Below are 13332 nucleotides of genomic sequence, written 5' to 3' on the forward strand. Positions count from 1 at the left end.
CCCAAAGTCCTGAGCAAATAAAATAGTTTTCAGATTACACCTCTATACTGCTAGTACAGGGCACAGTTGGATTTCACTCCTACTGGGGGAGTCAGAGACACCCCAACATTCTCATCGTGGCCATGAAGTCCTGCCCTTGACAAGTCAAGGCCGTCCCAACACGGACAGTGAAGTCTTCCAATAGGATCCTCCAAAACCACATTGTAAACTACCCCCTCTGGGGGCAGTGGGAGGGGGAGTACACTAACAGCACCATTGTTTTCTTACCCAGCACCAAATGCAGACCCTCACACCCAGCTCCCAAGTCGGCAGATTTCCTAATGAAGAAGATGGAAGCTCTATGTATTGATTGCAATATCCCACCTCCCAGCCCTCCAGTCTGCACAGATGGGGTACTGAATATCAAGCTGGGCAAAGCTGGGTGAAGTCCACACACACACCCCAAAAAAGCTGGCCACCCAAGTCTCTGTAATGCAGCCAAATCGGCCCCTTAACCCCCTGTCATCTTGCAACTAAGTGAGATCTTATTGTGGACTGGCCTGGAGACACCAGAAGCAATGACAGAGAGAAAGGCAGGATGAGATTTCGACTAAACATTAGGAAGAACTTTAGGGTGGCCTCTTTGAAAGTGGAACGGACAACCTCAGAAGGTGGTGGATGCTCCTTAAATGGTGGTTATTTTTTAAAAAAACAGAGGTAGATGGTCACCTGCCAGCAACTCTTGCATTGTAGGGGGTTGGATGAGCCTTGGTGCCCCCTATCAGTGCTATGATTTTATGTGGGGCAAGATAGAGAGGGCAACAGGCTTAGCCCTTCACTTCTCTTGACATCTGAGCTCAAGCCAGCACCTTTACTCCCGAGGTTCCACGATTGGGCTTATACTCCAATGCCTTTTCCACCTGTGCTCCTCTCATAGGAAACACTGGCAGGAGAGGGAGCCAACCCCCTCCCTTCTCTCGCATGAACTCTGTTTGACCCCTCTTCCTTCAAGGGCCTAAGACGGCATGAAAGCAGTCGTATATTTTACAATATATTCCCCTGCACATTAAAGCCCTTTTTCCTGCTGCATTTAGGCAGACATCGCGCGAGCTCTTTGTCTGCTCTTTGCCTCTCGCAGAGATCAGAATGATCAGGTTGTGCTCCAGGATTTCCCCTAAATTAAAACAAAGGCGGTGTCTGTAATTTCAGATTTGAAGCTGAAGTCCTAAACTAGAGGCAACGCGAACCTAAACGAGGTTTCTCAGAAGCAATTATTTAACTTAATTAATAAATCATCATCATCATCATCTGGCTGGGTTGCTCCAGACACTCTGTGAGGCTCCCAACACGTATAAAAACATAATATAACATCAAGCATTGAAAATTAAGTTAAATGGGTACGTTTAAGATTGCAGCCGTACTCGATGATGCCCCCTCGGAACACAGTAAGACAAACTTCTCCATAATTTGCATAGGATCGCGCTGTGCTTGTGAATATAAGTAGCAGTCAGATCATCCCACCTCTTTCTAGAAAAGGTTATGCGCCAGCTTTTGCTTGCTAGAGTTTTGCTTGCTATAGTAAAGGTTCCAACGAACTAAGGCAATGGGGGGTGAAAGATCGAAGAGCTTCTTCCAGGTGTGACTGCCATGGGCGTACCCATGATTTTTGTTGGGGGGGGCAGAACCTCAGATTAGTATTGGTTTTGATTGATTTAGGGGCGGCGGCAGCCCCCTGCCCGCCCCCCCGGCTACTCCCATGCCTTCAGCAGGAGCGGAGCAACAGATTCCACTCTGGTGCCCCCAGATCCTGCCGAGTCTGCTCAAGTTTACTCGGAAGTAAGTGCCAAACGGATCCGCTTGGACCTACTTCCGCTGCGACTGCAAGCCTGTGCCAAAATACTTGGATTTGAGATTCCCCCCCCCCAATGGTTTGGAAATAGGTTAGTGATAGTCAGCGTTAATATCCAAGGTCGTGGACTTCCTCACACGAGGCATGAGTCGTGCCGCTCTATAGAACCGCTCCCTTGGGGGCAGACCTTAGTGCCCCTCCAAAGGAACATTGCCATCTCCAAAAGCCCTGGAATGGGAACCCAGAGACCCCTTGAAAACCTGAGTCTGGCATGGCTCCTTCTTTTAAAAAATGACTAGCATTCAATTGTTGATGCCTTTAGAAATCATCATCATCATCATCAACAACAACAACAACGGTATAACTAAACGACATATATAAATGGGTTCCCAGTCAAACTTTATTCTTAAATTTCACTTTTTTCTTAAAGTCATGGTCTTCATTTAAACGGGTTCACAACAGGATCCGATCCCCACCCCCCACTTTACATGTTTACCTGAGACACAATGTTTTATTCCCGTTCATCAGTCATGGGTTGCTTCCCCCAAAACATTAAGGCAGGATACATTATTTAACTGACACCGCCCTATATTCATACACAAAGAGAAGTGCGGAGAGGGAGAGGCTGCAGATCCTAACCCCGTTACCTGGTAGTAACCTCCATTGAATCCAATAAGACTTACTTCTGAGTAGACATGGTTAGGATTACTCTGCGATTTATCTTCGAATTCCTAAGGGGCAATGTCGAAGACTTTGTACTAAATCAAGTGGCCAATATCGTAACCAGAAGGTCTTTACCAGGACACCAGTTTAAGATTATCCAAGTCTAGGAGTTACCTGGAAGTTATAATCAGAAGTGACCTTTTCTTGCCTCCTTACTCCTCAGCTCCCCGTGCCAACTTTGGTTGTTATTCCACAACCTTCTTTTCCACTTCTTTTTATCACACGAAGGATCGCCATGAAAAACTAAAATAGGCCTCGCGAGGAGTTGTTGTTAAAGGAATGGAAGAAAGACCCTCGCGGGCTATTTGAGGAACTATAAAGAGAAGTTCTTTGTTTTGAGAAACCAGCTGAAAACTTAATTAAGAGAAGCATTTTGCTGAGCCAACACAAAACCAAAAGCAAAGAGTGACAATCAATGGAAAGGAAGTCCATCCATCTCAGAATCTCTTTGCTTTACTACATAACATTCAAGAAATTGCATTTATTAATGAAAAATTAAAACCAGTACCAGTATTTATATTAAAAAAAAAAAAACCGGCACGACATTAATTACACTGGAAACCCCATCTTAAGCCAACGTGCTTATTGAAAGCCTCACTTGGTTGCGCCGGATGTTTCCGGAGAGCACAGATTTGTTTAGAACCACAGCCGAGCCCTCCAAAGCAAAAGGAATTCAAGTCACCCACCACTGCTTTCTAGCTAATGATTGCGTTTACATGCAGGCACCTCGAAGCAGCAGCCCTGGGAAGCCCTGAAGTATTTCAAAAGACATTTCGAACCAAGGCCTAACGTTTGAAAAGTAAAGTTTTTCAAAGGCGAGAGAGCAGCCCTTTTATGAAGCACATGGCTCTCTATCTTTGGTTTCTTTTGTACAACACACACACACACACACACACACACACACACACACCCCCTTGGGTTCTTTCCAAAACACATACAAAAAAAGAAAAACACACAAAGATTCAAAACAATCAGAGGTCCAGCTGAGCAAGCCTAAGATCTTCTGCCCGTAGTATTTCCCACGAGACTTCCTCGTGAGTAAGCAAGCCTAAGGTCAAATAAACTCAGCAAGGCCAATCACAAAGTTTAGCAGCACACAGCGGCCTAAGAGCAGCTTTCCCTGAAATGCAAATAAATAAAATGTAAACAAGTCAGACGGTGCCATTTGTGCCTTGAGCGAGTTCTGCGTAAAAGCAGCAAACGTCCTTCATTCTACACGTGATAAAGCCAGCCTTTTCCCCAAGGGGAGTGCAACAACATCAGTGCAATGATTGTCTTTCTAAATAAAACAAAGCAATCCCCTCGTCTTAGAATGTGCACGATTTAACACCATTCAGAGCTTTCGGATTTATCTGAAGTTTTTGTTGTTGTTTAATTCTCTTGAGTCTTTTCAGCCTCCTGCTGTTCCTAACGCCTCTCTGTGTTTCCACAGCCGTCAGGGCGAGCCCTTGGCTGGAGAAGAGGGAGCAGAACGCATCGCTGGCTGTGTCGGGCTCGACTCGGAGGTGGGGCTGTGAAAAGGTACCGCAGCGCAAGGGACAACCATCCCTTCCCGCTCCCTTTTCTTCTGTTTCATCCTCCGATTCTGGAACCAGATCTTCACCTGAGTGTCATTGAGGCCCAGGGATTTGGCGATCTCCACGCGTCGGGCCCGGGTGAGGTACTTGTTGAAGTGAAACTCTTTCTCCAGCTCCGTGAGTTGCTTGGTGCTGAAATTGGTCCGGACAGCACTGGGAGGGCTGGGAGATCCATAGGTGGAGAGCTTGCCTGCTATGGGGTAAGAAGAGAGTTAGGGAACTGTTAGGGAATTAATCCCCAATCATGGGACCTGGCGCTGGTTCTAACCACACAGCGTCTGAACGCACCCAGGTCTGTTGATTAGAGCGTAGTGCTGATAACGCCGAAGTTTGCAGGTTTGATCCCCGTATGGGACAGCTGCATATTCCTGCATTGCAGGGGGTTGGACTAGATGATCCTCAGGGTCCCTTCCAACTCTACAATTCTATGAAACCCGGATTGGCTTATGCTGAAGAACCGCCACGTGTGCTTGTTTTAACTTCAAAGTCAATGTGGCTTGACAAAATGGGGATGCGCACCGTGCGCCACGTCCGTTGAACATGAATTATGTTAAGCAATAAGAACCCCCACCCCAAACGCGTTTCCTGGCTTTCAACCAGCTGCTCTTCCAAAGATATGCGCTTAGAGTCACAGCCTTAGAAGCAGGTAGATGGAAGCGATCCAAGTTCAGGAAAGGCTCTTTTACATCGGGGAAAAAGAAAGCCCCAGGTCCATGCTTTACGAGGTTTTGAACAAGTTTCCTTTCATTTCCCGCCAGATCTTAAAACCCTTTTCCATTGAATGGAAGAAAAGTACCGTCAACATCAGCAGAACTTGTTTCCAGAATGGAAGATTGCACAGATACTTGGGAGTAAACCCCACGAAGTTCAGTGGGGCTCACTTCCGAGTTAACCAGCGCAGAACCAGGAGGGAGGTGGGACATGTTGGTTTCAGGCTCAGAACCCAGGACCCAAGGATGCCAACTTGAATAAAATATTGGGGGCCCAGGTAAGCCCTGCCCCGCATAATAGATCACAAAACGTGGCGCGCATACACCATTTTAATAGCAATGCTCATTAACTTTGGGGGGGCGAAGGGACTCTTAAGAGTTGCCTCCTACGCTAGGACCCGAGTATTGGACAGCCCACAGCTCACTTGGCGCGCCCACCCAAGGCGCGTCACTTACTTTTCGGGGGCGCGTTCCTCTTGACTTTCATCCACTCGAAGGTGCTGAGCGCGATCCGGGAGCCGGCCTTGACGCAGAAGTCCGAGGAAGGGGGCGGCGGGGGCGGCGCATCCTTGGCGCAAGGCTGGAAGGTGTCACTGAGCGCGCCGTAGTAAGCGCCGCCGCCGCCGCCGCCCGCAAAGATAGACGTGGTGGCGTAGTGTAGGGGAGCGCCGGCCTCGTCTGGGCCGCCGGGGGCCGCGTAAGGCGCCTCGGGCCGGAGCAAGCTGTACTCTGCCGCCGCGAAAGCGCTGCGCGCCAGGGCGCAAGGCGCCAGCTGTTGCTGCGGTTGCGCCGAGCGCGGGGAGAAATCCGGCAAGCTTCCTGCAGCCGGCGTGGGGTAGGCGCCTTCCCCGCCTGCGGACAGGGGACAGGGCGGCCGCAGAGCCACGCCACCGGGCTCGGAGCTCCCGAATTTGGTCGCCAAGCTCAAGCCATCTCCGCCCCGCGCGAGATACTCCAGGAAGGAGTTCATGACGGGTCCCTGAGCAAGAGGAGAGCGCGCCGGAGAAGGGGCAGCAGGGCGACTACGAGGCAGCCACGGCGCCCGCTGCGTTCTCTGGACCACCTCCTCCCTCAACCATGGTAAAGCCGGCTGGGAGGGTAAATAAGTGCCCTAATATAGAGCCAGGGGAGCTGGCACGTGCTCGCCGGCTGGCCAATGGGAGCCGCGAGTTAGGCGCGCGACCTGGGATGCAGCCGACCTGTCCCGGGCATCACCAGCCACAACTTTGCCAACGGAGAAGATGATGCAGGAAGCAGCAGCAGCGATGAAGGCGGGGGCGCAGGGAGGTGCCTAGTCATGCCTAAGCCTCCGAGGACGGTTAGAGACCCAGAGAGAGAGAGAGACCCCGGTAAGTGTGGTACGAGATCCGTTTCTCTCATTAGCGCTGGAATGAGGTTGCTTTTACCGAGAAGGGACTCTGACCAAAGTTTGACTTTGTGCAAACGGGATCACCACCCGAGTCCATCGGGCGAGCCTTCTCAGCAAGGGATAAGCCGCTGGGACAAGGGATAAGGCGCGCGCGGAGGGCAAGGAGGGCTGGGAAGCAGCTGGGAGGGAGGGTAACTAACTAGTCCGCTTCCATTAAGCATCTCGCCCACCCCACCCCAAGAATGAATGGAAGAGTGCTCGTGTTCAGGCTCCAAGTCAGAGGTTATTCTAGGCTGGAAAATAAGTGAGAACTAGTCTGGTGTTAAGTTTAGACGCGGGGAGAGAGAGGTCCCCTTGACCTGAAAGTGCATGTCAGTGAACTCTACAGAACTTGCTTTCGGAGTTAGGACGGGATTACCAGACAGAATCCTCTCTTTATCTTCTTGCCTTGGCCAAATCGCTGTGGTCTCAACATCTAACAGGAATGGTTATGAAATGAAATGTTAATTTTAAAAGTGGGACTTTAATCCTGTTTAATGCTCACTGATGAATTTAGGCGCACCTAATAGGGTCGGGGCTCTAAGAACTGCTATAGCAATCATTTATCTTCTCCACCTCATGGGAGCCAACTCTTAGAGGCTGAGGTCCCTTCGTATCCGTCCCCCCAATAAAATAGTTGAGGGACCCGAGCCCCCAAAGTTGATGGGCATTGCCATTCATGTGCGAGCGCCCCATGATGAACGCCGTGATTATGCAGGGCGGGGCTTACCGGACCCACCCCCGCAATATTTTATTCAAGTTGGCACCGCTGCCCCAGCTACACACACACACATCCTTTGACACTGTTCTCTCTTAGGCAGTCCTCTATGCTAACTGATGAGCGAAAGGCTGAATAGTTTGTTCGGTTCCACCTCTGGCTTCGCTTCCCAAAGAGCGGATATCAAATAACCTCGGCTCGGGGTTCCTCCACCTCCAGGCTGACGAGCCTACAGTCTTCTTTGGGTTGACTTGGGAGTCAACCTGAACTTCTTGGAATTGCTTTCCTCACGGAGCCTGAACAGGGCTGCGCTGAGCCAATTCTTCAGCAATCGCTCACTCACTCCAGTTTGGGGCGGGGAGCTCCAAACCTTGGCGCGCTCCCGCACCGCTGCCGCCTTCCATCCTGCCCTGCCCTGCCAAAGACGGGTAAGCTTTCGTCCTGCCAGGCTGGACATTAAGACGGGACTCGAGGTTCTTCCGGAACATAATATAGCAGGTGCTTCCACTCTGCAGCAGCTGTAGTTCAAAGGGGAGTGGGGTGGGAGAAGTTCTCCACTCAGTCTAAAGTCCTGGGTCCTCCCTGTCGTGATGTGAACGGAAGCACTGTGGTTTCCAGTGAAACTAAGTTATTGGAGTGAGGGTGGTTCGCTGCAACCTTTTCCTTCTGTCTTTGCTCAGAGAACTGAAGCACATCATATCTCTCTCTCCCCCCACCCCCGCCGCCCCCGCGTGCGCTTTCGAATGACTCTTTGAGCTAGGCTAAAAAGCATCCGGAAGCCAAAACAGATCAGGATGGTGTCAACAATGCGCGCTACTGTACGCTATTAATGGTCCTCGGCCAGCCAGTAAGTGCTCTGTGGGTCTTTGCAAGTGAATCTGAGGCCTCGCGATGTTAATGGGATTTCTTGTTTCCCTTGATAATAATAACAGCCTTGTTGCTTTAATGACTGCTTTCAGTTGGCATAGTAGAAAAGAAAGGAAGTGGGCTTACAAATGGCGAATTTTTTCCTCCCTCCCTGTTTTTTTGGCGAGGGGGGGGCAGGCGGGGGTATTTTCCTGCTGCAGCAGAAAATTACTCCCTTCCCACCCAAAGTTTCAGATGATCATCCTGATTTGTTTCTAAACAGTAACAAAGTACTGGCTTTTCAAAGCATAATTCTGATGATGTCTAACTTCTACTTTGGAGTTGTGTTTGAATCCAGGTGTCTATGCAAGAAGTGTGGGAATGTTCAGGGAGGCAGGAGAGGATATATTGTTTAATAATATCCTTCCCAACTTGTGTTAGCAAGTTCTATAATTTAGCAGAGTAACATTCCCTTTTTAAACTTACACAGCAGATAACTTGTTGCCAGGCTTGCTTAAGTCTCTAAAATAAGTTTCCTGGTAATTCTCCTTTATTCCCTCCTAAAAAGAATAGACATGACACAGTCTTGGTATAAAATAGTTTACTCACACATTCTGTTCACAGATGGATCCCAGAAGTCAGACTTAAGTTACAAAATATATACGCTTGGAATCTATCCCATAAGGAGATAGTTCCTTTGTCCTCACTTGGCTGGAGGCCAAGAGAGCATCTCAGGCTGAGCAGCTGATGCTTCTACAATGAAAGCAAGATGGAGGAGGGAGAGAGAGATGATGGCCAGCCCTGTGCTTATGTTACCTGCACAGGTAAGGTCATGCCCACCTCTGGTCACATGTGGAGGAAGTTTGTCCCAGCCTAGGAGGAAACAGGAAGTTCCAACTGGCTGGTACAAACATGGCCACTCTAGGAATGTTGTATTTGACTGCTCTGTGTTTCACATCCCACAAGAAGACCCCCCCCATCCCTCAGTCTTTTGTATTTAAAATCAGTAGTTTCAGAAAAAGAAGAGCTGCCATTCACACCTGATTGAAAACCATGTCTTGGACCCTGCATAGAAGGCCTTCCCTGGAGAGGGATGTCTGCTTCAGTAGTAAGGGTAATGTATTCCAAGTAGTTGTTTTTGTACTAGTTGTATATCCACTGTTTATCATACTCTGGATATGACAGTTGGATATCACCCAGAACTTTACGGAACAATCTTACATTTACAGAGCAAAATATCTTCTTGAATTATATACCCAGCACAAGGAACCTTACAAAAAGGCAATACAAGTGGACTCTTCGTGCCCTGGCTACAGCAAAAAGACTGATGAATTGGAAAAATAAACACAGACTTCCAAGGACAAATTCAATGATATTTGGAATCCATTCTTACAAATACTGTGATAGGTTAAGACAGTGCTTTTTTCTTTTTTAAAAAATGTTTAGGGGTACTCTCATTAGATTCACAAAATGTTTAGGGGTATGCGCCCCCCTGCGCCCCGCCCTGCCCCCGAAAAAAAGCACTGGGTTAAGATCTGGCGAAGTACAATAACAACCTTGTAAAGTATGCATTTTTGGAGTTTTCCCCCTCCCCACTTTATTTTCCCTTCTACGTGGGATCTGTTTCTCTTTTTCTTACTCTCTTCTTTTATATACGTCTCACAATGTTTAGTGCACATATAATTATGTACTTTTTGAACTTTCAATATATATATTTTAAAAAAAAAGAAAGAAAGAAAATATTAAACTGCATCTCAATGAAGCTTCCCAGGTTGATATCCAGTATCAACAATAAAACCCTAAAATCATCAATAAACATAAATAATTGGTCCAACAATTTTTAGCAGTACATAATTCTGTGGGAGTGTTCAGGGTGGCAGGAGAGGATATATTGTTTATTAATATTCTTCCTAACTTACGCTAGCAAGTTCCTTTATGTAGGAGAGTTACATTCCCCTTTATATATACACAGCAGATATGTGGTTGCAGGCTCGTGTGAGCCTCTCACTATTATACAATTCAATCTGTCTCAGACTGAATTGTACGTTCCTGGCAAATTTCCTTTAATCCCTCTTAAAAGAATATAGACACAACAACCTTATTTAAAGTCAATAAAATAAGTTTACTCACATCAGTTCACAGTTGGATTCCTGAAGGCAGACTTAGTTACAAATATGCACATGTGGATCTACCCCATATGGGGGAATAATCCCAGTGTTTCTGCTAGCTGAGAGCTACCAGAGCAGTCCTAGCTAGAACCTGGTCAAACAAAGAAGGAAGTCAAAAAGAGGGAGGTGTGCTGTGTGACTCGTCCTTTTGTTACCTGGGCAGGTTAGGTCACGCCCGCCTTCTATCACATGCAAAAGGAAGGATGCTCCAGCCAGGAGGAACAGGAAGTTTCAACTGGCTGGACCAAACATTCCCTCGCATGTCTTCTCTAGCATTACAAGGAATGCTGTACTTCACTGCCTCTCATGGATCACATCCCACAAATTCCACAGCTAACGAAATAGCTAGCCATTTCACCAGTCCCTGAAGGCCAGGGGGGGAAGTGATATCAGTGAGGGAGTAGGCCATACCTCTAATGTAAGCAAGGTCTTCAATTGGGGTGCCATAACAGATAAAACCCTGCAGTGCCCCGCTGCAAAGGGAGCCATGTCTATGCATGGAATAACCAGCAGAGCATGCTCAAAGCCTCTCCGTCATAACTTCACATATGCTTGGCTGAGTGTACATATTGCAAAGTTCCGCTGTTGAGCACTGGTGAACTCTGTTTCTGATCAGTACTGCTATTTTATGAATGCAAACTTGGGATCAAGTCCTACTGAACACATTTCCTTTGGTGTAAACAATAAGATCAGACTATCAGTTAACAGAGCTTCTAAATCTTAGAGGCATCACTTGTTTTTATAGTTTCTTGGCCTCTGTGGGTGCTCCTGCAGGGTAAGGAGCCAGCCTTATGCTGCAAGCCAATCACAGCTTTCAACTTGTTGCCATACAAATAAAGCTGCAATCATAGGCAACCCTAGAGCCTAGCATGTATGGCTTGGGTTGAAAGCATGCTGCTCTCTAGATAGGCCTGGCCCACCCATGAGGTGGAATGAAGCAGCCACCTTAGGTGGCAGAAACCTGAGACAGCACCCACACGGGTGGCAGAGCAGGTGGCGTGGTGCAGCAGAGGCAGCGGCAGGGCAGGGTGGCACTTCCCATTTCACCTCAAGCAGCAAAATGGGACACACCAGTCCTGCCTCCAGAACTTATTGGACTCCAACTCAAGATGTCTTTGGATCATAGAAGCCAGCCTGGTCAGGGATGAAGGAAGTTCTAGCCCAGCAACAAGTGGAGAGCCGCAGGTTCCCCATCCCTGTTTTAGAGCAGGCATAGGCAAACTCTGCCCTCCAGATGTTTTGGGACTACAACTCCCACCATCCCTAGCTAACAGGACCAGTGGTCAGGGATGATGGGAGTTGTAGTCCCAAAACATCTGGAGGGCCGAGTTTACCTATTGCAGTTTTAGAGTATTCACGTCAATGTAATTGCATTGCTATCTTTCCAACAACCTGTTATAAGGTCAGTATTATTATCCCCACGTGGAGCTGAGGTGGAGAGAAACTGGATTGTTTGAAGCCACCCAGTGAACTCGTAGCAAACATGGGCATAGCCAGGATTTATGTTAGGGACGGCAGGACACCCAACTGTCACCATCCTCTGTCTGGCTCAGTTGTTTTAAATTCTTTTCTTTTGACCCAAGGGCTCAGAAAAATCTGTCAAAATCTTCAGTCATTTGAAAACTAGCAAGTTAAATAAGAAACGAACAACAGGGCGTACCTTTCATGTAGTTAACAAGCATATTTTGCAAAATTACAAGGAACATGCCATTTTTCATCTTTTTTATTTTAAAAAAAATCTAAATTAAAACAAGATTTGTTGGATTTACTGAAAGCCTTTTCAGCACTTCCTTCTCAAAATTCCTCCTTTCCCCAATGCAGCTTTTCTGTGCGCATTCCGTAAGCAAAGTCCATTGTCAGGTCTTTACTATCCAGAAGGTTCTGAATGACCGTTCAATGGTATAAGTGACCTCAGCGAGCATTTCAATTTCAAATATCATTATTATTATTACTTTTAGTTAAGTATTTTTATTTATTTACTTGATGGGGGCCGCTCCCCCCCCAGGTACACCCATTATAGCAAACATGAGATCTGAACCAGTGATTTATCGAACTGCTGCTCAGACTCTTAGCCACTAAGCTACACCAGCTTCCTACTAAAGAGTGCAGCCCATTGAGCTTGGTTGGGAAATACTTCTGAATAATATGATTATGCCAAAAAGTCAATATAATGTGTGCACCCACCAGCTTGTTTATAAGTAGGGTCCATAGCTTCAGGTGTGATACCATTTACTTCTAAAGCATTCCCAGTAGGCCCAGTTGAATGAAGGGGTTTTACGACTGTGGTCTGAAGTTTTGCAAAACTCTTCTGTCATTTCAGGCGCTGGTGTCATTCTAGTGCCGAGGGGGATTGTTTTTCAAAGAACTATATTCCAGCTGTCGTGGAAGTAAAAGAAACAAAAGGCCACATGATAGAGAGCACTTAGGTAGAGAAGTCGCTTGCAGCATGTATTGAAGAAGACTTGGCTCCACAAAGGACCCTTCCCATTTACAGAAAGGTAGCCTCCATCCTTGTTGCAAACCCGGCCCTACCATGAGGAAAGTGATGCTGCCTCAGGCAGCTGATTCTGGGTGTCATGAAAGGGAAGCAAATTGCTAGTTGTTTAATTCTCTTCCTATTGTACTGCCTGAGGACTTCTGGGATTTTCCACCTCCAGTGCCAAAATAACTCAACTACTCTTGGGTCCCTTGCATCTTGTGGTGGGCCGAATTTGTTCCTCTGCGTGAGACAACACAATGTCTTGGTCCAGCCTTGAAGAGCAGGGTGGGTGAAAATGCGAGCAAAGCTGCAAAATGAGTCTAGAAACAACCATTCATGTTGGGGGAAACTCCATATTGAATGCTGGTAGAGGCTAGGTGAAACCACACTGCATTCTATTGCCATGGTGACTGATACCCATTGGGACTGGTAGGGCAGAAGACAGAGAGCCCAACAGTAGGTGAAGACAGAGAGCCAACATCAGACAGAGCCTACTAACGCTAGGCTGGCCCCCATCTTCCTCTTTTCATGAGTTCTACAGGGGACAACTCCTACTGGTTTCTCTGTCTTGTGATTCCTGATAGCAAAAGAATTTCAGAAATAGACTTAGTTGGTCTCTAAGGTGCTACTGGAAGGAATTTCTTTATTTTATTTTATTTAGTTTCAATCTAATGCATGTTTGCTTAAAACTTCCCACAGCTCATTCACACCCATGTCTGCTTAAAACTGAACCCCGTTTTGTTCAGTGGAGTTTACTCCCAGGTGAGTGATTATAGAGTTGAAGCCTCACTGTGTAAATGGGGCTTACTTATAGGTAAATGTGCATGGATTGCAGCCTTACAATGTGATCCCACTCAGTAGTAATCCCACTATGG

The 13332-nt window shown here is 47.3% G+C and overlaps 1 protein-coding gene across 1 annotated transcript; it reads right to left on the reverse strand.

The window, feature by feature from the left end:
- Window positions 1–1900: 1900 nt before the first annotated feature.
- On the reverse strand, window positions 1901–5808 carry HOXD1 (homeobox D1). Its single transcript, XM_053375696.1, has 2 exons — window positions 5295–5808; window positions 1901–4321 (listed from the first exon to the last, which is right to left on the reverse strand). Exons 1-2 carry the CDS (start codon window positions 5806–5808, stop codon window positions 3987–3989), a joined length of 849 nt encoding a protein of 282 aa, XP_053231671.1. The 3' UTR covers window positions 1901–3986.
- Window positions 5809–13332: the final 7524 nt, after the last annotated feature.

The sequence above is a fragment of the Podarcis raffonei genome, chromosome 1 (assembly GCF_027172205.1).
Source record: "Podarcis raffonei isolate rPodRaf1 chromosome 1, rPodRaf1.pri, whole genome shotgun sequence".
NCBI lineage: Eukaryota > Metazoa > Chordata > Lepidosauria > Squamata > Lacertidae > Podarcis > Podarcis raffonei.